We start from the raw sequence: 21219 nt of genomic DNA on the forward strand, positions 1-21219 counted from the left end.
AGGCTGTGGCCATACTACTGAGAAGCTGAACTGAGGTGGAAGCAAAGCCTGTCGGTGTCAAGGTCAAGAAATGTGAAACCAGGGTGAACCCTGAGTGAAAGATTGATTAACAAGGATAATCAGTGGAAATGGGGGACTATCTTGGGGTCTGGGTATTTGGGGAAAACGTGACTTAGCTGAATGGTGCTGCCTTAGAGGAGGAGGAGGGCAGAGGTAGGAGATCTGGAAGAAGCAGTGTTTAACTGGGAGAAAGGTGTTCTGTAAGTTGGGTTGCTGGAGCAGAACGGCCTCTACTTGAGAGGACTGGGAAGGACGTGTCATGTCATGCAAATGTCAGGGTTCGGTTTCTGCTGGAAGTAGAAAGAGCAGTTTAGAATGTAGGGTATTTAAATCCTATTAAGACAACTAGGATAGAGGTCACAGTACATAACAGTGGCTGGAGGCCTTGCTGGGCCTGGAGATGGGGAAGTGGGGCTGGGCTGGGATAAGGCTGTCAAAGGCTGATTTTGAGTTCAGGGAGTAGGACAGTACTTGTTGATGACAAGGACCAGGGGTGATGATAATGAAAGGGGGAAGCACATGCTAATAGAATCTAGGAGACAGTAAGGAGAAGTTTTGTTATCAGTGGACTGTGTGCAATTAAGCAGCCCCAGGCTTCTCATTCAAACTTTGGTGTGTCTAATTGAAATGTCCACTTGGAATGTTAGTGTGACCAATCAGAACCCTGGCATGACCAATTGGAATGGCCATTGGAATTTTAATGCAACCAATTAGAATATTATCCTCATTAACTGGAACATTGGTATGACCAATTACAACCTGGCAGTTAAAACAGCCAGAGGGATTCTGGAAATCATGAAAGCAGAGTAGATTCTTAGCTTTCAAGAGAGATGCCTTCTGAGGCATTTTTACATTCCACCGAGGCAGTATCTTGAATGCTGGTCAGTAGACAACTGCATTAAATACCTTTTTAAGAGACTCAGGAGCTCAACAGGGGCTGTACTTTTAACTCTCCTATCCCTAGGCCTTGGCATCTGGTAGTTGAACAAATGATGGAAGTCTCATGGAAGAAGATTTTCTGAGTTCTTAGCACTCCAAAGCAATTGTTATTATCCCATGGACCTTGAGTTCTAGAATTGTCCCTTTTCCCCTTTGCACTGCTGGCTGGGAAGCTCACATACACATTGTACTCCATCTCCAGCTGTGAATAGAACTTTAGGGTATGAGTTTTATGCTGACAGTCACTCTGGCTTCAACTTCTTTCCTTACCCGCTTTAATTTTTACGGTTTATTTTATTTATTTATTTATTTTTCGCTATGTGGGCCTCTCACTGTTGTGGCCTCTCCCGTGGCGGAGCACAGGCTCCGGACGCGCAGGCTCAGCGGCCATGGCTCACGGGCCCAGCCGCTCCGTGGCACGTGGGATCTTCCCAGACCGGGGCACGAACCCGTGTCCCCTGCATCGGCAGGCGGGCTCGCAACCACTGCGCCACCAGGGAAGCCCTATTTTTTAACTTGAGTTGTCTATTTTGCAAACTACCTCAAGTCATTTCTGGAACAAAACAGCTAAATGAAAGGTTGGAGAGAAAGACACAGAATGAGGTGGTGGAGGCAAAGGGGAAGGTGGGGAAGAGGGAGAAGGATGTTCATAACGAGCAGGCGGCATTAGGAAGGATTATATCTTAAGATACTCAAGACCCAGAAATCCCATCTTCCTCACCCAGGGAAGAACATTTTTGGGCCTTTTATGGCCTGCATAGCCTTAGCACCAGGCCCTAGTAGATAGTATGTGTTCAACAAATTCTTAACAGTTTGAGCAGCTCTTTCCTGGGCTCAGTGAATATTTGTTGATTGGCTTTTTTCAACACTTTTTTTTTTTTTTTTTTTTTTGCGGTACGTGGGCCTCTCACTGTTGTGGCCTCTCCCATTGCGGAGTGCAGGCTCAGCAGCCATGGCTCACGGGCCCAGCCGCTCCGCGGCATGTGGGATCTTCCCGGCCCAGGGCACGAACCCGTGTCCCCTGCAGCGGCAGGTGGACTCTCAACCACTGCGCCACCAGGGAAGCCCCAGCATGTATTTTTTTATTTCCCTTGAAATTCTTGGACTTCTTTCTCTGTTTGGGAAACAATGTGATACATTAAACAGAAATGAGTTTTGAAGCCAAACAGACTTTGGTTTTAAAACTAACTCTGCTGTTGATTGGTGTGTGCCCTTGGCCAAGACAGGCCAGTCTCTGGGCCCGTTTCTTCATCTGTAAAATAGGGATAGTAATGTTGACTGCCAAATCCCTGGGAGGGTTTATTGAGAGGATGTATGTAAAGTACCCAACAGTGTCTAGCACAGAGGAGGCACTCAGCGCATCTATGTCCACCCACCCCCAGTCCCAACACTGGACATACTTAGCTGGCTAAGTCCTCCTGACCAAGCAGCCCGCAGTTCTGGCATGGCACTGCTGCTGCCTTTGCCCTGTAAGCCAGCTTCACGTCTGGCCGGCCCAGGAAGAGCTGGGCTCCTCAGCCCAGTACTAAGCTCATTTTGCTGAATTCCTTGGCTTCTGGATGCTCTCCCTCAGGTTAGCAGACGGACAGTTTGTAGCCCACCTTTCTGAGGTACTGATGGCCTTTTGCCCAGGGAGTCATGTTTTCCAAGTTAAAATCTCTGACCCATGCGGTTTGGTTTTATGAGTTGAGGACAGTTCAGAACGTGAAATCATGGCTGTAGGGTCAGATTGTTGAGGTGACTGTTCTTGTACTAGGGTTGGGTTGCCCAAGATGATAAGGAAATTTCAGACCATGGCAGGATGCTGTGTCCTTTCCATCGGCTCATTTGGCCGGTTACCCTCCTAGCATCATATCGTGGTCTCCTTGCCAGGACCTGTGTATCCAGTGTCTCCAGGTGCCAAGATTTGGGATCTCACACAACATCGCCTTTTGCCAATGGAGAAATGTTACCCCTGGACTTTGGGAAGTGCTCCTGGCTTTTGAGGTCCTTCATAATTCCTAGTAGTGCCGAGCAGGTGTTTCACCTATCACCTTTGTTTTGTCTTATTTATGCTTATTAAGTGTATATATTAATGGCAGGTTGTTGTCTGCTACTGTTTTAGGCTTGGCAGGACTACTAATAACCTCCCCAGTCTGTCCTCAAAACAAGCAAAGAACAATTTTCTTATTTACATTCTAGGAAAGATACATATCACATAAATAAGATTCTACTATAACCATTCAATAAATACTCATTGAATATCTACTTTATGTCCTAGCTCCCTTCTAGGTTCCTTGCAGTAAGGTCTTCCAATGACATGTGTGGAAGACTGGGCTAAATATTGACTGAGCCCAGGAGGTGATATGGAAACTTTGGTTTTGCAAAATGTAATGTTAACCTAAGCTGGTCTTTTGTTTGTTTTGGTGGAGAGGATCTGCTGCTTTGCCTTAAAAATAGACATGGAGAAATTTCATTCGTTGAGCAGACCCATCCGTTTTTCTCTACCTGGAAAGAATGAATAATGGTTTCTATGGACAAATGTGCTTTTTGAGAAATGTAGCTCACATTGACTCCCAGAGCACAGTGGGTAGCATCGGGCCATGCTACCCTTGAGTGACCCAGCATCAGCCCAGGTCTGTCCCCTATAGGACTGTGGCTCAGATGTAGCGGTTTCATCGTACAATGTAGAGATTGCCTTATGTCCTATGGATGGAGGTAGAGTCGTTCTTATTGCCATGGAGGTTTATGATTTTGAGATCTGTTTTTGCCTGCAGGAGCTGCTAAGTCGTACATCTCTTGAGACTCAGAAGCTCGATCTGATGACTGAAGTGTCTGAGCTGAAGCTCAAGCTGGTGGGCATGGAGAAGGAGCAGAGAGAGCAGGAAGAGAAGCAGAAGAAAGCAGAGGTGAGCGTGATACGTCACCTTCTAGGGGTACCCATACTGTCCAAAGCTCAGATCAGGGGAAGCTAGCCTAATGTGGCTTCAACCCATCTGGTCAACCCCAAGCCTGGCAGCCACTGGGTGCCAAAAACATCTATGCACCAGAGACATAATGATCTGTTAATACCAAGTTATCAGGTTTTGCTGTGGCTGCAGATTTCAGCAATGCCCAAACCACCCAGTTTTGGCTCTAAGGCTGTATCCTCCCTCAAGCTGCTGACAAGGATGGAAAGGGAAGCAGTAGTGGGGGAAGGATCAGACAAGACTTGGAGAGACCAAGATGTCTTCTGTGAGAGCCAAGGTAATGACCGCGTATTGGATGAAGTCAGCTGCTCAGTAAGCCAGCATCGTTGTCCATGGAGTCTAGAGACATTCTTTGATGTGCATTTCACAGACCCAGATGCGACCCTTAGGTTATGTGTTTCTTTCCTCCTGATGGCTCCTATGAGTGAGCCCATGCACAGGCTTTCTCTTAGAATGTTTTCCTGTATCTCGTTTTTGTTTTTGTTTTCTCAGGCTCCATATGCCATTGACTAGAGCATGCCAGACTCTGTTTTTGGATAAATGTTTTGGATAAATTCTAGGCTCAGAGCTCAGAACAGTCCATTTTAACCTTAGATAACCACCTTCCGTGTGCCTCTACCTACAAGTTCCCTATATTTGTACACTGTGCATTGTGAGCTGTGGAAAGAATAGCCTTTAGGTTTAGAAACACCTTGGCTCAGTTACTGACCTAAATGCTTAATAGCTCTTTGAACTTCAGCAAGTTAACTACTTAATCTCTCTGAACTTCAATTTCTTTATCTGTAAAATGGGTAACTGTGTGATGAAGTCGAAAAAAAAAATCACCAGAGCTAAGTCTCTATCATAGGATCTGGCATCCTCTCTTCCATTCAGGCACCTCTAACATCTAAAGGTGGAAATTGTTCCATTCAGTTAAGCACCAACACCATCATGCCCGGAAACCCGGCACATTTCTGTGTTTACTGGGTAAACACTGGTGATCGAGACACTTCTAATATGTGGGGCATATTCCTTGCATTGCTTTTGAGAACATGCTCATTGGTAAGAAGTATAGTTGCCAAAAGAAAATTTATCTCCATTATGCTGAGGACACTATCGTCTAGTGACGAAGAATGCAGGCTTTTGAATCTGACCTCTTGGCTGGAATCCAAACTCAGCTACTCAGTAGGTTTGCGATCTTAGGCAAGTAATTTAACCTCCCAAACCTCTATTTCTTCTTCTGTAAAATGGAGATAGCCGTACTTCCTGTTTGCTCAGTTGTTCCCAGGAAGGAATGAGATAATGTATATGTGTAGTCCTTAGCATAGTGCTGGATAACTAGCTTTTATCAGTTACTTACTGATTGTGTTTTTAAGCATGCGAGAAATGTAAATGTCGACCTAGCTACATTAGAGTCAAAGCTTATCTGTGTGAAGTGTTAGTTAACTAGACTGTGCTTCTTAAATGTTCAGGGAGAAGCAATTAGATTTTCTACAGGTTTAGAATTATTTTACCAATGTTTCAAAATGTGTGATCACGTGGGGATATACATTCAGGCTTGGGGGCAGAATTGAATAAACTCTGTAAGAAGGCTTAGAGTGGTAGAGACAACTCAAAACCGAGGGAGGGAGGGAGGGGAGGGAGCGAGGGAAACAAGGGAAAGAAAGAAAGGAAAGAGGGAGAGGGTTATTAGGTCACACAACTGGAATAGTCTAGGGTTTAAAAAGCTGATATCACTAGATCCAGCTGGCTTTACCGTGTTGTCGTTGGAAATCAGGCTTAGTGTCTCATTCGGTTCTGTTTTAGCCTTATTCTCAGGAAGGCTCTCTGTATGTGGTGACAAAGATGGCCGTCAGCAGCTTTAGATCCTACTAGCCTGGCAACCTCTGCAGAGAGAGAGATTCTCTCTCTCTCAAAGATTCCAGCAAAACCCCAGGATTGCATATCAGTGGGCCAGTTTGGGTCACGTGCCTGGTTCTGAACCAGTCACTGTAGGGGACATGGGCCCACGCATGGGTGTGTGTGGGCATGAGAGTCAGTCCATGGTGGCAGAATGCTGAGTTAGTACCGAGCTGGAGCAGCTCAGTTCCTTTCTAGGGAAGGAAGGGGAGCTCCCACTTCTGGGCCAAGCACGGCTAAGGCAGTCATTCTACTGTTTGCTTTATTTTTTCTTTTCTGAAGGATTATTTTTCAATCCGAATTTTTGCTTTTGTTTTCCATTAGACTATTCGTGCATGAGGCACCATAGACCCTGAGCTGCTGGCCTCAGTCCTACCCGATAACAGCCCTTCCCAGTTGCTAGTACAAACATTAGGTTTCCACGTGGAGGAGTTTTTCTGGCTGTTCAAACTTGTGATAATCAGGGAACAACAGCCATATGACCTGAAGCAACATTCTCATTCTTGTCATTAAACATAGTCTTTACTGGTATGCTCAGACTCTCTACCACTGTTTGTAACTATCTGGGACACCCTAGGCTTACAACCATGGACAGGGCTGCTGAAGCTAGCTGCACTACTGTCATGTGCGTGGTGGAGCTGTTTATTTTGAGGGAGACGTTTGGCTAGCTGGGGTCATCAAGGTTGTAGTTGTATGAATAAAGGGAATGTTGCTTCCCATCCTACACTGCTGCTGTTTTTCCAGTGAATGTGCTTAGCCTAAAGCCTGATTGCTTGTGGTTTAAAAGAGGCAGGACTTTTCTGAGGTAGCCAGATCTGAAATAAACTTTCTCTGTGTAGCTCAGGCTTTATCCTAAGCAGGTATCCTGCCGCCCTGTAGTCATCTGTGGAAGTGATTACAAATGTTTGTCTATAAACCCAAGGACTTTGAGGTGTAGGTTTCTTGTTAAATGGAGACAATCCTGATAGCCAGCCTCGCTCAGGAGTCTGTGGTGACCCTTAGGAGACGTGGGTGAATACTGGATTTCCTGTTTACTGTACCTTTTCTCCTGAGCCTTTCGCAGTGGTCCTGGGTCATTTCAGGAGACCCAAGATTGGACCAATTGGGTTCACTCCTGAAAAGCAGGACTGCAGGAAAAGTGACCAACATGGAAAGTAAATACCACAGTTAGGAGGGTGGCACATGAAGGAAAGAGATCCAGAGGCAAAGGAAAACCTCGGGGTGGCCCACCTATCAAAGGCATGTCCCTTGGAGAGATCTTCCTTGGAGCAGGGCATGTGGCTTCCCTAAGCACTGGGGGTGCAGGGAGGCCTGCAGCTGGATCCCTTTGTGAGATCCAAAGGGTTCTGCGTGTAGTAGCGGAGCAGCCTTTCTAGAGGGGAACAGGGATCCAGCATGTGCTTGGAAATGAAGTCAGCCCAATTGATCAGGGACATACATAAGCCTGAAGAGAATTGGAAACGAGCTCTAGGATTTCCTGGTAGAAAATGGAATGTCTTACAGCACAGGTGTCCTGCTTCCTTTCTTCCTATGGGTGGGACCTTGGAAGGGGAGGGATTCTGATTTCTGAACTGTTGCAATGGGAATGATGAACCTGGAGTACAGAGCAAAGGCTGGGAAGATTGTGTTTGCTTAGAGAACAGCTGGCCTGACTTCGGAGAGTTTTATTATTCTTGTTTTTATTTTGTTTACTCATTTTTGTTTGTACAGGAAATGTACTCCAACAATTCAGAAATTAAGAGTTCAAAAAGGTGTATGCAGCAAAACCTCTCCTTCCCCAGCCAGCAGTCAGACACCAGTGTTGTCAGTTTGTTTTGTATCCTTCAGAGTTATCTTATGCATGGACAAGCAAATTTATATGGATAAATTCTTTCCCTCATATTTGCAGATACACATTATTCTAGACGTTTCTTTTTTTTTAATTGAGCAGTCATAGAGCTTGTTTCATGTCAAGTACGTTAGAAAAAAAACTTTCTCATTCATGTTTATGTTTACATATTATTTTACGCTCTGACTATGCCCTCATTTATTTAACCAGTTCTCTCTTGGGTGGACATTTAAGTTTCCAAGGGTTTGCCCTTACAAATAATGCTATTGTGAATAAATGTGTAAATGTGTGAGGATATTGAAGTGGAATGGAAGGGTCAAAGGGTACAACACACTTGACATTTTGACAGATGTGGAGGTGGTATTCCCACCTGCTACGTGTCAGAGTGCAGGACAGTATTAAACTGAGCATGAAGGAAGCGGGAGAGAAACAACTAAAGTTGTGAACAAGTTTAACAGGTAGGTTGGGGTGGGAAAGACTATGATTATGGGAAGTGCCCAGTAGTTAGCTTCACATCGAAAAGAACCATCAAACAAACAAAAACTTTTTTTTTTTTTTTTTTTTTTTTTTTGCGGTACGTGGGCCTCTCACTGTTGTGGCCTCTCCCGTTGTGGAGCACAGGCTCTGGACGCGTAGGCTCAGTGGCCATGGCTCACGGGCCCAGCTGCTCCGCAGCACGTGGGATCTTCCCGGACCGGGGCACGAACCCGTGTCCCCTGCATCGGCAGGCGGACTCTCAACCACTGCGCCACCAGGGAAGCCCCGAAACAAAAACTTTGACGGTTGGCAAAGCAAGAGTAATAAAGTGAGTTGAGATTACAGAACAGGGATTAGACCCTCATAAATGTCACTTGGACTTTATGATGTGGGACCCAAGATTGAAAACACCACTACAAAAGGCTCTGCCCTATGGGAGAGAAAAGACCTATTAAGAGAGGAGAGGGGGGCTTCCCTGGTGGCGCAGTGGTTGGGAGTCCGCCTGCCGATTCAGGGGACACGGGTTCGTGCCCCGGTCCGGGGGGATCCCACATGCTGCGGAGCAACTAGGCCCGTGAGCCATGGCCACTGAGCCTGCGTGTCCCGAGCCTGTGCTTCGCAACAAGAGAGGCTGCGATAGCGAGAGGCCCGCGCACTGCGATGAAGAGTGGCCCCCGCTTGCTGCAACTAGAGAAAGCCCTTGCACAGAAACGAAGACCCAACGCAGCCAAAATAAATACATAAATAAATAAACTCCTACCCAACACCTAGGTATTGAAGGGTTGGTTTTTGTTTTTGCCTTCCACCCCCCCCCATTTATAGTTTCTGCCCTGAATGTAGATAAAGAAACCAGGCAATCTGCCACTCTGGCTCTAATGCTGAAGCAAAGCTAGAAACTAGTTTATGAAGTGAAAGTGATGGGTCTCTTGAGAGAGTGGCCATTGTTATTTTGAGAGTTCATGACAGGGAGGGAGGGGAGAACGCGGCATAGCCAGACATGCACTGTGGACCTTGGAAATCATACCTTTGAAAGTTCAGAAATAGAAGCGATGACTCAAGGATATTGAACTACATAAAAATATACTTATTTCTGACTGTGCAACCTCACAAATAATATACCAATAAAAAGGAAAAGGTAGAGGTACCTTAAGAGGAACCAGTTTTCAAAGGGGCTTGTACAAAAGGTAGGAAGGACAGAGAGAAGTGCACCTGCACGAACTGCATCAGGAAGATCAAACCCCACTGAAAGGGACAGTTCTGAGGACAACGGGAAGATTTTCCTTTAAAGTTATGTTCTCAATAAGAAGATCAAAGAAAGAATGGGCTTGGTTCCACTGATACCTCTGACAGGTGCACAGAACTTAGGACAGCAGTCCCCAGGCTGCTTGTTTATAAGTGAATTTTAAGGAATTGGAGAAATCAAGTGAGTTGCTGAAAAACTGGAAGTAACCATTTTCTTCTCCTCCTCCTCCTCCTCTTTTTTCAAAATGGCAAAGAAAGTTAGAAGGGTTCTATAAAATTCAGTCTGTTGAGTTTGAGGTCAACCCTATGATGGTTTATGAGAAGACAAAGTAGGGATCTGTGTCCATTAAGAGTAAGTTACGTCTAATTGGCCTCATTGGTTTGGCCAGGAGTGCATCTTGTAGTGGTAGGCTGGGTAAATCCTCACTTCAGTGAGGCACTGCGAAAACATTGCTTGGGATAGTCTTGTGGATAAGACAGAGGAATATAGGATGAATGCTAAAACAGGCATATCGGTACCTAAGTGATAATGAATAATACCTTAAGACTACCTCTAGGAAGATTTTTTTTGGAGAGGGTCATGTCATCTGCCTTTAGTCCTCCTGCCTGGTGTGCATTTTTAGTCCATAATTTAGCTGCTGATATAGAAGGCCTTCAAGTTGTGATGACAGGAAGCCAAAGGAAAACTAAGTGGATCGGTTGACATTGGGATTCATGAAGACCTACACAGACTGGAGCGATCCATAAGTTGGCAGGAAAAGAGTAAAAGAGAGGCCAGGAGAACCTGAGTAGTGCAGAGCTGCCGGAGGTAAGGAGTAAGACGAGGGAGCCACACAGCTTGAGGACAGAGGATGCGTGTGTGGATCTGACCGCGAGGAGGGTGCTGACCCCTTTTGTGCTGGAGATAGAGCTCGAGCTCATCTGCCTGGAGAGTGGGGGTGGGGATGAGGTGATGAAAATCAGGGCCAGCGGGTCTAGACCCCTCACTTGAGAGAGACAACAATGAAGGGAACAGGAGAAGAGTGAGGGCCGTGACGTTCTTGAAACTTACATAGGAGAGAGAAGAGCAGGTGTGAAGACCGGCAGGGCCAGTGACCAGGAGAGACTAAAGGTTCTGGGAGAGTGGCCAGTAAGGGAAGCATGCTGGAGGGTGCAGAGCCACTGGGCTTTTGTTGTCAGCGATCGATGTCACATGGGCCTTAACTGTGTTGCATGACCTTGAGGTGTTTTCTGTTGCTCTCCCGGTTTCTCTCCTTCATTTCTTTTGGCTCAAACACTTGGTGGCAAAAGGAGAAGCAGTGGGGAAAGTGAACTCACATTTATCGAAGGCCTCCGTGTGCCAGGGCACCGTGTGAGGTGTTTACCAAAGTCAGACGAGCAGGTGAAGCCAACCCTCTGACGACTGACTCTGGGGAAAGACAACGTGGGGCTGTCTCTGGGCTAACTCAGGTGAGCTAGCTCCAGGAGAGAGTGGCTGGGAGGCCAGGAGCCCGCTTATGACGGCGATGCCTGCATCTGCAGCTCTGCCAGTTCAAGTGGCATCGCTGGAGGGAGAGCAGGCTGGCGTAGGGGCCCTAGCAGTGCCCTCTCAGACCCAAGCTGCCATCCGGACCCTCCGTTTTCCTTCTACATTTCCTTCTACATTCTTCTTTTAGGAAACACTGCTTCTGTGGGGGATGGAAAACCTCTTTCTAGCATGCCTGGACAGTTCTCATGGTGCCAGGCAGCAGACCTCCCAGTACCAGGTGCCAGTGCTCAGAATGTCAGTAAAGGTGGGCAGAGACGGGCTAAACACTTTAAATGGCACCCACCCACCCACCCACCCTAGGCTCTGTTGGGATCTGTTGCCAACTGTCTCCTTAACTCCATGCCCCGGCCCCGTCAGCTGCCCGCAGTCTTCCCCAGGCTCTTGGGTTTCTTGTTGCCATGAGTGGCACCATCCTCCACCCTGCCAGCCAGGCCCATGACTCCTCGTCCCCTTTACTTCCCCACACAGGCAAGGGATCTAGAACGCGCCTACTTCACATCACTTAGACTCGTCCCATCTCTTTGTCTCGACCCAGGCGGAATTAGTCACTCACCGCTCCCGGGAAACCCCATGGTCCTGTTGGTGTAGCACTTACAGCCTGTTGTGACTGCTATATGCGTGTTTCTCCTCACTCACCTGCGAGCGCTATTGCTCACTGTGGCCGTGGGTCTCTGCGGAGTGACGCTAGATGTCTGTGGAGTAGATAAAGGAAAGCCCAGCAGAGCTGCTAGTGCAAGGGATTCAGAACTGAGTAGGTATGAATTCCAAGGGTTGCAGTTATTTTCCAAAGTTGCCATAAAAGGTCATAATGTTCTTGAGGCTACAGAGGAGTCAGGTCTGGTGTCGGGTGTGAGGGAGCGTTTAGGGCTGGGGACGTAGTAGTGTGCGTGCGCGTGTTGTGCGCCGTATGTCCCCTGTGCACAGGTGTTGGCACGTTTGGGGAGGGCGTCGGCGAGTGTAGAAGGGATGCATCCATATGTGATCCCATCTCCGCTCTTGCTAGACTCTGCGCCTCAGACGCTGTCACGCAAGGACGGCCCCCAGTATGGCACGAAGGCCATACTGCAGACGGGCCCACGGATGGGGCAGGTCAGGGAAAATGCCACGTCTTTTGGTTCCTGTGAAGAGAGCATATGGTCACGGACAGCGACCGCTGTGCCCCCTGCCGCACACTTCCATCCTTCTGTTCTGCTCTCCTAAGGAGTTCCATGTCTGAGCGCTGACTGACCCTGCGTGCTTTTCTTCTCCTCTCTCTTCCTTCCTACAGTCGGTTCTGAATGTGATCGGTGAGCTGCAGCAGCAGATGTGTAGGCTGCAGCTGGACATCCACAGGCAGATTCAAGAGCGCCTCTCACTCAGTAGGGACCACCCTGAGGAGGTGGCAGCCGACGACGGTGCGGCCCGGCCCCAGCCCTGCGGCCAGGAGCGTGCCCGTTGGGAGGGGTCGCCTGTAGGAACCACACTTAAGTATATCAGAGCATGCGTGTGTGTGGCATCTCGCTGGCGGAGGGGCCGGGGCTTCTCCTGCCTGAAACAGCGTGCGCTGGCTTAACATGGATCCGTGGTCACCTCTGGGCAGAGCTTGGGACTTGCCCCCCTCGGGATGTGAGCTGAGCTCCGTGACCCTCGCTGAACGGGGTCTGAGCCGGCGAGGCCAGCCCTCGGACCGGTGGCGGTACTGATCTCTCTCAGGGCTGGGAATGAGGTGTGTCAGGCGCCCTGAGTGACGGGGCGCTGGTGTAAAAGCAAGCTCCGGGTCCCCTTCCCAGGTACGACGCAGACACTCATCCTCCCTCCTGGGCTGGGAGAGTAAATGAAGTTTCAGCTCCCATGATTTTTTTTTTTTTTTAATTTAAGAAAAAATAGCATCATAAAATAATCCTCTCAAGTTTATTTTTAAAGAGGTTTATCCCCAGTGAGAAACTAGAACACAAGTGTCCACAGGCTGTGACAACTCTCATCATCTGAATTTCCGGGAAAAGCTCTCCCGTGTAATCACGTTCGAGGGGTTTCATGACCTGTGGGCCCTGTGGGGTGTATCTGCCTGGGATTCTGGACTTGGCCCCTTGCGCTGGTGTCACCAGGTCCTTTGTGGTGGCAGCTGCCCAGAGATGAGCCTGTGCTTCCAAGGCCCGCTATCGAAGAGGACTTGGAAGCCCAAGGGAAAGTCAAGGGCGTAGTAGCCATGTCTGTAGGAAGTTGCCATGGTCCATACTCAACTATGGGACATGTTGGAAATCTCCACCCAGACTTGGGCATGAGGGGAGGGGGCCTCAGTGGGGAAAAAATTGAGAGTCAAGATGTAGGTGTAGATTTGGAAAGGGAAGCTCTGAGAGGGGTGCTGGGCGTGCCCCCTGGTGAGTGGGTTACCCCAGAAAGACTTGTAAAAGCAGTTACACTGTGCACCAGTGTTTATAGCCCACGATGGGCAACAAATAGCTTAGAAGGAAGGGGATGTGCCAGAGAGGTCACAGAGCCTGGAGATCATCCTGCTCTGTGTCCCCACAGTGGCAGCTCCTCAGCAGGAACCTGTACACTTGCAGTTCTGCCATCAGCAGGCCTGGCGTCCCCTCAGGCAGGGCCAGAAATGTTCTCAGAAAATGATCCTGGATCTGCCACAAGTCACAACAGGCCTTAAAGTCTAATGTTGCAGATCACAGAGGCAGTAACCTTAGCTTGGAAGATACGTTTCTAAAAGGGCATCGACAAATGTTCACCTCATTTATAAGAAAATCTTAGTGAATATCCCTGCACAATGCAAGTGTAAGCAATGTAACTTTCTGGTGGGTTGTCTCAGGATGCAAAGGCCCGTTAAATGATGGCTTGAATTGCAAGTGTTCGTTCATCAAGAAATAACGCATACCTAACTATGTGCCAGAGGTTAGCAGAGCTCACGGAGTTCACAGTGTAGGAGAACTAGCCATCAGCAATCACACCAGTAACTGTTCAATTGCAAATGATATAAGATTATACAGATGCCACAAGAGAGTATAGCAGAGGGACCTGATGAACTGTAGAGGTTGGAATAGCTTTGCTCATGGCGGCCTGAAGGATGGGCAGGGGTTAACCTGGCAGAAAGTTCCAGACAGAGGGAGGGAGAGGCATGTGTGAGGGCCCAAGTCAGAAAGAGGAACTAAAAAGTATCCAGCATGGCTGGAGCATAACTGGGGAGAGACAGTAGCACAAGAGGCAGGCAGGGTGCTGGGTTAGGCCGGGCCGTACTGGTCGTGGGTTAAAGTTCATGAGCTTTGAGGAGCAGGGAAGGGCCAGGATCAGACTTGTGCTGTAATTGTATTGTTCCCCTGGATGCCATGGGGGTCGATGGCTTCAAGAAGGGCAAGATGACAGAAGACCAACCAGTGGAGAGGCTGTCCAGGCTCTCAGCAGTAACTGCTAGTGATGCTAGAGTTGAGATAAAAGAGAGATTCAGGTGATTTCCTTGAAGGTAGAATTTAGAAGGCTTGGGGGATGAGCTACGTATGTGGGGGGGGGGAGACAGAAGGAGGTGCCAAGGGTGGAGCCCAGGTTTCTGGCACAGGATGGAGATGCCATTTAGTGAGACAGGGATGTCTGTGAGGGGGAGTTAAGGGTTCCACTTGGGTCATGACAGTCGTAAGATGCCTCTGTGCCATCCATGTGGAGATGTTGTGGGAAGTTTGTTATGTGAATCTGGAGTTCAGAAGGTCTATGGAAGTAATCGCTTTTATGCTAATTTTTCTGATAGAAACCAGTCAGCAGGACCATTTGTCCATTAAAGGAACCTAGGTTTGGGATAAGGGTGCTCAGCGGTGTCTTTACTAAAAGGGGTACTTGAGAAAGCAGGGGCCCTGGGGTCAGAAGATACAGCCCTGATTTCCAGCGCCACCACCGGCAAGTTGTTTAGATGTCACTTCCCCACTCAGCAACCTTCAGAGGCTCCCTACTTTCTAAAGAATGGCATCAGATCGCCTCATATTCTCATCCCAAAGCCTTTACAGTAAGGCCCCACCGTTTCCCACTGAATGCTGCCCATCCTGTGCTCCAGCCCAGCAGGCTGTCTGCCCTCTCCCTGGACGCCGCCTCCCTCCCTCCTTTCTTCAAGCCAACCCCCACTCTGAACTGGAACACCCAGACCGGCTTCTGCATTTCACACTTAGCATTTGTCCTTTTAGCGTTTTGTGTCTATCCTCCTGGCTGTCACTTCCTCTGTGAAGCCTTGTAGGAACACCGGCCTCCTCCCCTGGGTTCCTCGACCCCCAGCACAGACAGATGCTCCCTGTTAGCCTGCTTCCTGCTACTTTGTCTGTAACAAGCTGCCTCATTTCTGCGTCTCTGTTTCTCTTGCTCCCAACTCCTACCTGTCCTTCCCCCTACACACACGTGCATGATTTGGGCACACCCTGCGGGGAACACAGATGTCAGAAAGGAGCGGGGAGAACAAGTTCTGCAAAGAAGAAGAAAGTTTTCTCTTCCTTTTGTCTGGAACTCCCTGGCCTTTGTTTTGTAATGGGCGCATAGCTTTTCCTGAAACGAGGACCGTGTTTAAAGATTGGAGCCACAGCGTGGAGCCTGACGCGGTCGCTCCTGCCTTGGTATCCACTGTGCATGTGCTACCCAGGGTTGTAGATCCCAGGAGCATCCTGTTCTTTAACCATCAGAACTCTGTCTTTCTTCGTCACCCCCCTAGGAGTTACTGCAGGAGCTCCGGCACCTCAAAATCAAGGTGGAAGAGCTGGAAAATGAACGGAACCAGTATGAATGGAAACTGAAGGCCACCAAGGTAAAAGGCGGTTCTGATGTTTATGGAAAGGCTTTGAGGCCCAGTGGGGAGGGTCTGGGGTGTACCGTAGCCTAAGGCTGAGGAATGGGAATTGATCCCACTGCGTGTACACGCAACAGTGCCCAGATTGTGCGAGCAGACAGATTTAATCCAGGAGGGCTCTTTTCCTGGGGAAAGCCCATGAGATTATGAGCTGCTGAGGTCGCCAAGTCTCCTTCCTCTCTCTGTGTCCCATGGCACCCCCCACCCCCTCCCCGCCCCAGGCTGACACTGGGCCAAGCAGGGCCTCTACGAGTGAGTGATGAGTCCTAGGGCAGATGAATGCCAACATTGTCTTAGCTGCATCATTTTAAATTTAGCAGCCCCTCTAATAATCAGTTTCTAGAAAGAGGTATGCTTTTATTTTTAGCAATTCCTGAAAATATATACTTGTCATATTTTTGTAACCAGATCATGTTTCTGTTGAACTGGGGAGCTTGCTATCTAAAGGACACCCACGATACATTCTTTCATGAAATAAATTTTATCCCTCCCTCCTTTGTTTTCGCTAATAGTTTCCTCCTTCATTTCCTCTAATAGTTGGAATGGATTCAGCCCACACATTTATTGTTTTGGCCAGAACGTTGTATTTTAAAACGTCGAATTAGCTGTCACTTAAGCATTAGGAAATTTCACATATACAGTTAGACTTCCTTGCAGGCAGAGGAGTAACGCTCTGGGGTTGGGGGTGGGAAGCTCTAAAACCCTGAAGCAGTTTTTCCGCCTGAGGAGCTGGCCAGGCTCCCTCTGGTGGGTGGGTGCACGCCTGCCTTTCCACTGAGAGCTCTGCAGCGCCACCCACAGGTGTTACCACATGGTCCTGTAGGCATCTTCATCTTTACTTCTTAGAGTTTTCTTAACATCTAGTTTGTACTTTCAGTTTTATTTTTTCTATACTTTTAAATGATTCTAAAAACAATAATAACCGTTATAGATTATTTTAAACCACAAAAATTTAAAAGAATAAAAATCATTCGTTTACTGCCCAGAGCTACCACTATTAATATTTCCTTCCAGGCATTTCTTTTTTTGGGGTCTCTCTCTCTCTCTCTCTCTTAATTTTGATGTTGATAATTTATACACAATTTTATACCATGCTATTAAAAGAAAACTCCGAACATGATGTTGATGTCTGTATAATATTCTATTGCATAAATGTAATTTTCTTAACTGTTTTACAGATGAGGAAACTGAGGCACAGAGTAGTTAGGCAACTTTCCCAAGATCTTACAGCTAGTCAGCTCCAGCGCTAGACAATCTGCTTGATCATCTACTGCTCTGTTCTTATGTACGTGTCCCCTTGTGTGCACTGTGCTTCACAACCCCCAGTTCTAGGAGCACCGTTTCTCTGAAAGCTCAGAACCTTCCATCCCCATGGTCCCCTCAAGCGAGTCCTGTCTTGGTGAAACCTTCGAAGTTGTACACTCCACCTTCTATTATAAAACCCAACAACTCGTTTGAATCACCTAAGCGCTTTGCCTTGGCATGTAGACCTTTGAGATACTGTGGATTATTTAATAACCACCACGTCTGGAGACCCTCCTGTGTGCCAGAATGGGTCCAGCCCTTTGTACACATTTTCTCATTTGGTCCATAAAAGAGCCCAGCGAGGTCTATTGATTTATTGTCCTCGTTTTCCTGGTGGGGAAACTGAGGCTCAGAGTGGCCAAGGGGAGGTTCTGATCTGGATCTGTGTCATTCCAAGACTCATGCTCTTTTCCCTCTGTCATCCTAATTCCCTGCAGTTGAAACCTGCCTTGTTTTTGAAAGTTCTTCCATTTTCTGTGTAAAGCTTCTCAGTCCGTCAGTGTGCTTCATCTTTCAGTGCAGCGGCGGTAGGGCAGGGTCCCTGGGTTTAATAAGGCCCAGGATCTGCAGGGAGGCAGAGCCCCCATCTCTGCCTGGCTTTGTCCCAGACCTCTCACCACACAGCTCCAGCCTCAGTGGCCATGGCAGTAGCATACTTTTCCCCATGGTCAGGTGCACGGCCTCTGGGCTGTTGTAGACTTCCCAGCTTAGGGACAGATACCTTTCTCAGCGTAAGAGAGGACCTGTCATTTCTGGCCTATTCTGTGAAAATGGGCACATGGGAGGTTGGGCCCAGCCACTTGGTCTGTAGAGTTGTAAATAAATGACTTCACCCAGAGGCAGGCCTCAGAGAAGAAGAGCCTGGGCTCTGCCTTGATAGCATCTCATCACTGGTGTCCACTGTGGGGCCCGCAGACAAGAATCAGGCATCCGGATTCCTAACAGAGACCAGCTCTCACCCTGTCTACAAGGAAGGGGAGAAATGGGTGTGGAAGGTGCAAGAAAAGTTAAGAGAATATCTTCCAAGAATATTCTGGCCCTTGTAGAAATGAGAGGCATTTGGATTGAGTCCCAAGGCTAATATTTTCAGAAGGCACTGTCGCCATCAATCGTAAGCCCACGGGCTCCAAGGCCCTGGGTTAGCTGTGCCAAGCTGCCCGTGGCCGCGAGTCTCTGCAAGCCGTTTGGTACAGCTGGACCCAGCTCTCTGTCCTCTGTGGGTGGAAACCAAGCAAAGGGACAGTGCTCTGTAGGGACTTTGGGTAAGGAACCCCACCCCTTTGCCACCTCTTTGTTTTTACATGGGCCCATTTTGGGGATGTTAGGGAAGGTTTGTCCAGAACCCCTTGAGGTGGGCTCAGGGAGCCCTCTCCCCGTACGAGGAGCCCTCATCTGTGCTATTAACTCAGCCACAGGCAGCCTAGACTGGGTGGAGCCCTGGCTTTCGAGCAGGCAGGGTTCACGTCCTGACCTGGTCGCTGAATAGCTCTGTGACTTGGGAGTCGAATCCTTCCCTACTCCTGTTTTCTCCCCAGTGACATGCAGGGGTACTGCTTCCTCCCATGGTTTCCTGTGAGGATTGCGTGAGGGTTGATGTAAGAACACAGTGAGCATGGGGTGATGGAGAGTAGGCTCTCAGCCCGTGTGTCCTGAAGCTGAACACAGGCCTGTTGGGTGGAAGGGCCACCAACAGGACCAGTGCTCATTTGATTACTTGACTTGTTCAAAAATGGCCTTGGGATAGGACGAGCCCATACCGTAACCTTGCAGAATAAAGGTGGGACCCGACTGGGCTACCACATGGGGGGCAGGTGCCCAGAGTAGAAGCTTTTGCTGTGTGTGCCGTTGACTGGCTAGGAGTTAGTTCTCACCCCCCTTTCTTAGTCTGTTTTGGTTTTTTTTCTTTTTTATAGATTTTATTTTATTTATTTATTTATTTATTTTTGGCTGAGTTGGGTCTTCGTTGCTGCACGTGGGCTTTCTCTAGTTGCAGCAATGGGGGCCCCTCTTCATTGCGGTGTGCAGGCTTCTCACTGTGGTGGCTTGGCTTGTTGCGGAGCACAGGCTGTAGGCAGACGGGCTTCAGTAGTTGTGGCACACGGGCTCAGTAGTTGTGGCGCATGGGCTCAGCAGTTGTGGTGCACGGGCTTCAGTAGTTATGGCTCACGGGCTCCAGAGTGCAGGCTCAGTAGTTGTGGCACACGGTCTTAGTTGCTCCGCGGCACGTGGGATCCTCCTGGACCAGAGATCGAACCCGTGTCCTCTACATTGGCAGGCGGACTCTTAACCACTGTGCCACCAGGGAAGCCCCTCTTGGTCTGGTTTGATGCTCAGAGACCTAGCTAGTTATCCATAAGGGAAGGAATAGGATGAGAGTATCAACAGAAGTGGCATTTATTGAGGACTCACTGTCTACTGAGCATGAGACTAAGCTGTTCATAACCCTTACCATATTTACTCCTTATTGCAGCCCCGTGTGCTAAATGCTGTTTTCCTGGTTTTATAGATGAACCAAGACTCAGAAATGTTAAACCACTTACCCAACTAGGAAATGAGAGAATCCAAGTTTAACTCCAAAGCCAGCGTGCCTCTCAGGATGGGACCTACCCAGTTCTGACCTTCTAATCAGTATGGGAGCACAGGGACCACCTGGCTTGCTGTTACGTGTGCAGTTTAATCTGCTGGTAGAGACTTGGGAACCACCCAGTGCTGCTGCCCACGTGAATGTGTGTGTGCGCCTGTGTTGATTGACAAAAGTACGTCCACTCAGCACACCTGAATGCTGTATGCAATGCTTGTATGTAATTTCATTTGGGTAAAGGAGCACAGATGTCTGAGGTTGGGCAGAGGCTGTGGCTGTGCATTCAGGGTGGGAGAGTTTGAGGGAGGGAACTCTTGGCTCACTCATTGTCTACTAGTAGCGATTTGATTTCCACTGTATGGGGTGGAAAAACGAAAGATGAACGTACTTGTTACAGTGGTTTACGGACATGCTACTGCAGAATATCTTGGGAGAAGGAAGACCGTGTCCAGAAAGAGAATATCCATCTTTGGACCAAGGGCAGCCCTCCCATTGAGCACGTTCCCACCTCCTCAGGCCTCTGACTTATTTTGGCTGCAGAAGGCATGGGAGGGAAAGAGCCTGGTCAGGCAGGAGGATGCAGGAGAAAGAGCAGGTGGATGGCCAGGGCCACGGGCATGTCCTCAGTGGCCAGGAAGAGCGCGTTCATTCCGCAGAGCTCCACCTTGTGGGGAGGGCAGTGAACACCTCTCACTGCTCACCTCTGGCAGCTTTGCTCCTAACTTCCTAATGTGTCCTCGGACCCACTGGCCCTGGGCTCTGACTTGAGGTACTTTGTCATGGTCTGGTAGTCCCTCTGAGCTGGTAGGATGGCTTTTTCTCTTCCAGGCTGAGGTAGCCCAGCTGCAAGAGCAGGTAGCCCTGAAGGATGCAGAAATTGAGCGTCTGCACAGTCAGCTCTCCCGGACTGCAGCTCTGCACAATGACCATGCAGAGAAAGGTAACTGGGCTGACTGTGACCGAATGCAGTTTGCCCTTTGGCCCTGGGCCCTCTCTTATAAGTGGGCATGTGTGTCTCTGGGTGTGTGTACTGCTGTGTGAGGAGGCATGAAATGTGCACGTACGTACGTACGTGTGTGTGTTCATGTGTGCACGCATGGGCCTATAAAGCCCAGCTCTGTTGTGGAATCATTACCATGAACCCCTCCCCTGTTCGGAGGACTCAGTGGAATCATTACCATGAACCCCTCCCCTGTTCGGAGGACTCAGTGGACTCATTACCGTGAACCCCTCCCCTGTCCGGAGGACTCAGTGGAATCATTACCGTGAACCCCTCCCCTGTTTGGAGGACTCAGTGGAATCATTACCATGAACCCCTCCCCTGTCCGGAGGACTCAGCTCTGAAGGCTTTTCTCAGATGCACTCTGACCATTGAAGCTCTCTGTGCAGCTGCCTCTGGGGCTTTTACTCTTTCCCTTAATTGAAAGGACTTGTCTTTGTGTTATTACCAAAGAAGAGGCTTTAGCAATTCACTCAGTCAGTTGAATGGAGCCCTGCCTTGTACTCACATAAGAGCCTGACGTTACAGAAACAGATGCGTTATTCCCCATCCTTTGGATCTCAACTTAAATGTTACCTCTCAGGAAGACCTTTCCTGGCCACCCTACCTCAACTAGGTGCCCCCGTTTTTCT

The 21219-nt window shown here is 48.6% G+C and overlaps 1 protein-coding gene across 6 annotated transcripts in view; it reads left to right on the top strand.

Annotated features, from left to right (window-relative positions):
* Positions 1 to 21219, top strand: part of PPFIBP2 (PPFIA binding protein 2) — a gene marked incomplete at its 3' end in the record, with an annotated part of 181769 nt that overhangs the window by 130132 nt on the left and 30418 nt on the right. For all 6 annotated transcript variants that reach the window (XM_082844193.1, XM_082844196.1, XM_082844197.1 and 3 more), the window contains 3 exons: positions 3756 to 3887; positions 15567 to 15659; positions 20416 to 20527. In XM_082844193.1, coding sequence (XP_082700319.1) covers positions 3756 to 3887; positions 15567 to 15659; positions 20416 to 20527 — 337 coding nt within the window. The remainder of the gene's footprint in view (positions 1 to 3755; positions 3888 to 15566; positions 15660 to 20415; positions 20528 to 21219) is intronic.

Source organism: Leucopleurus acutus (assembly GCF_964270905.1).
Source record: "Leucopleurus acutus genome assembly, chromosome: 8".
Taxonomy (NCBI): Eukaryota; Metazoa; Chordata; class Mammalia; order Artiodactyla; family Delphinidae; genus Leucopleurus; species Leucopleurus acutus.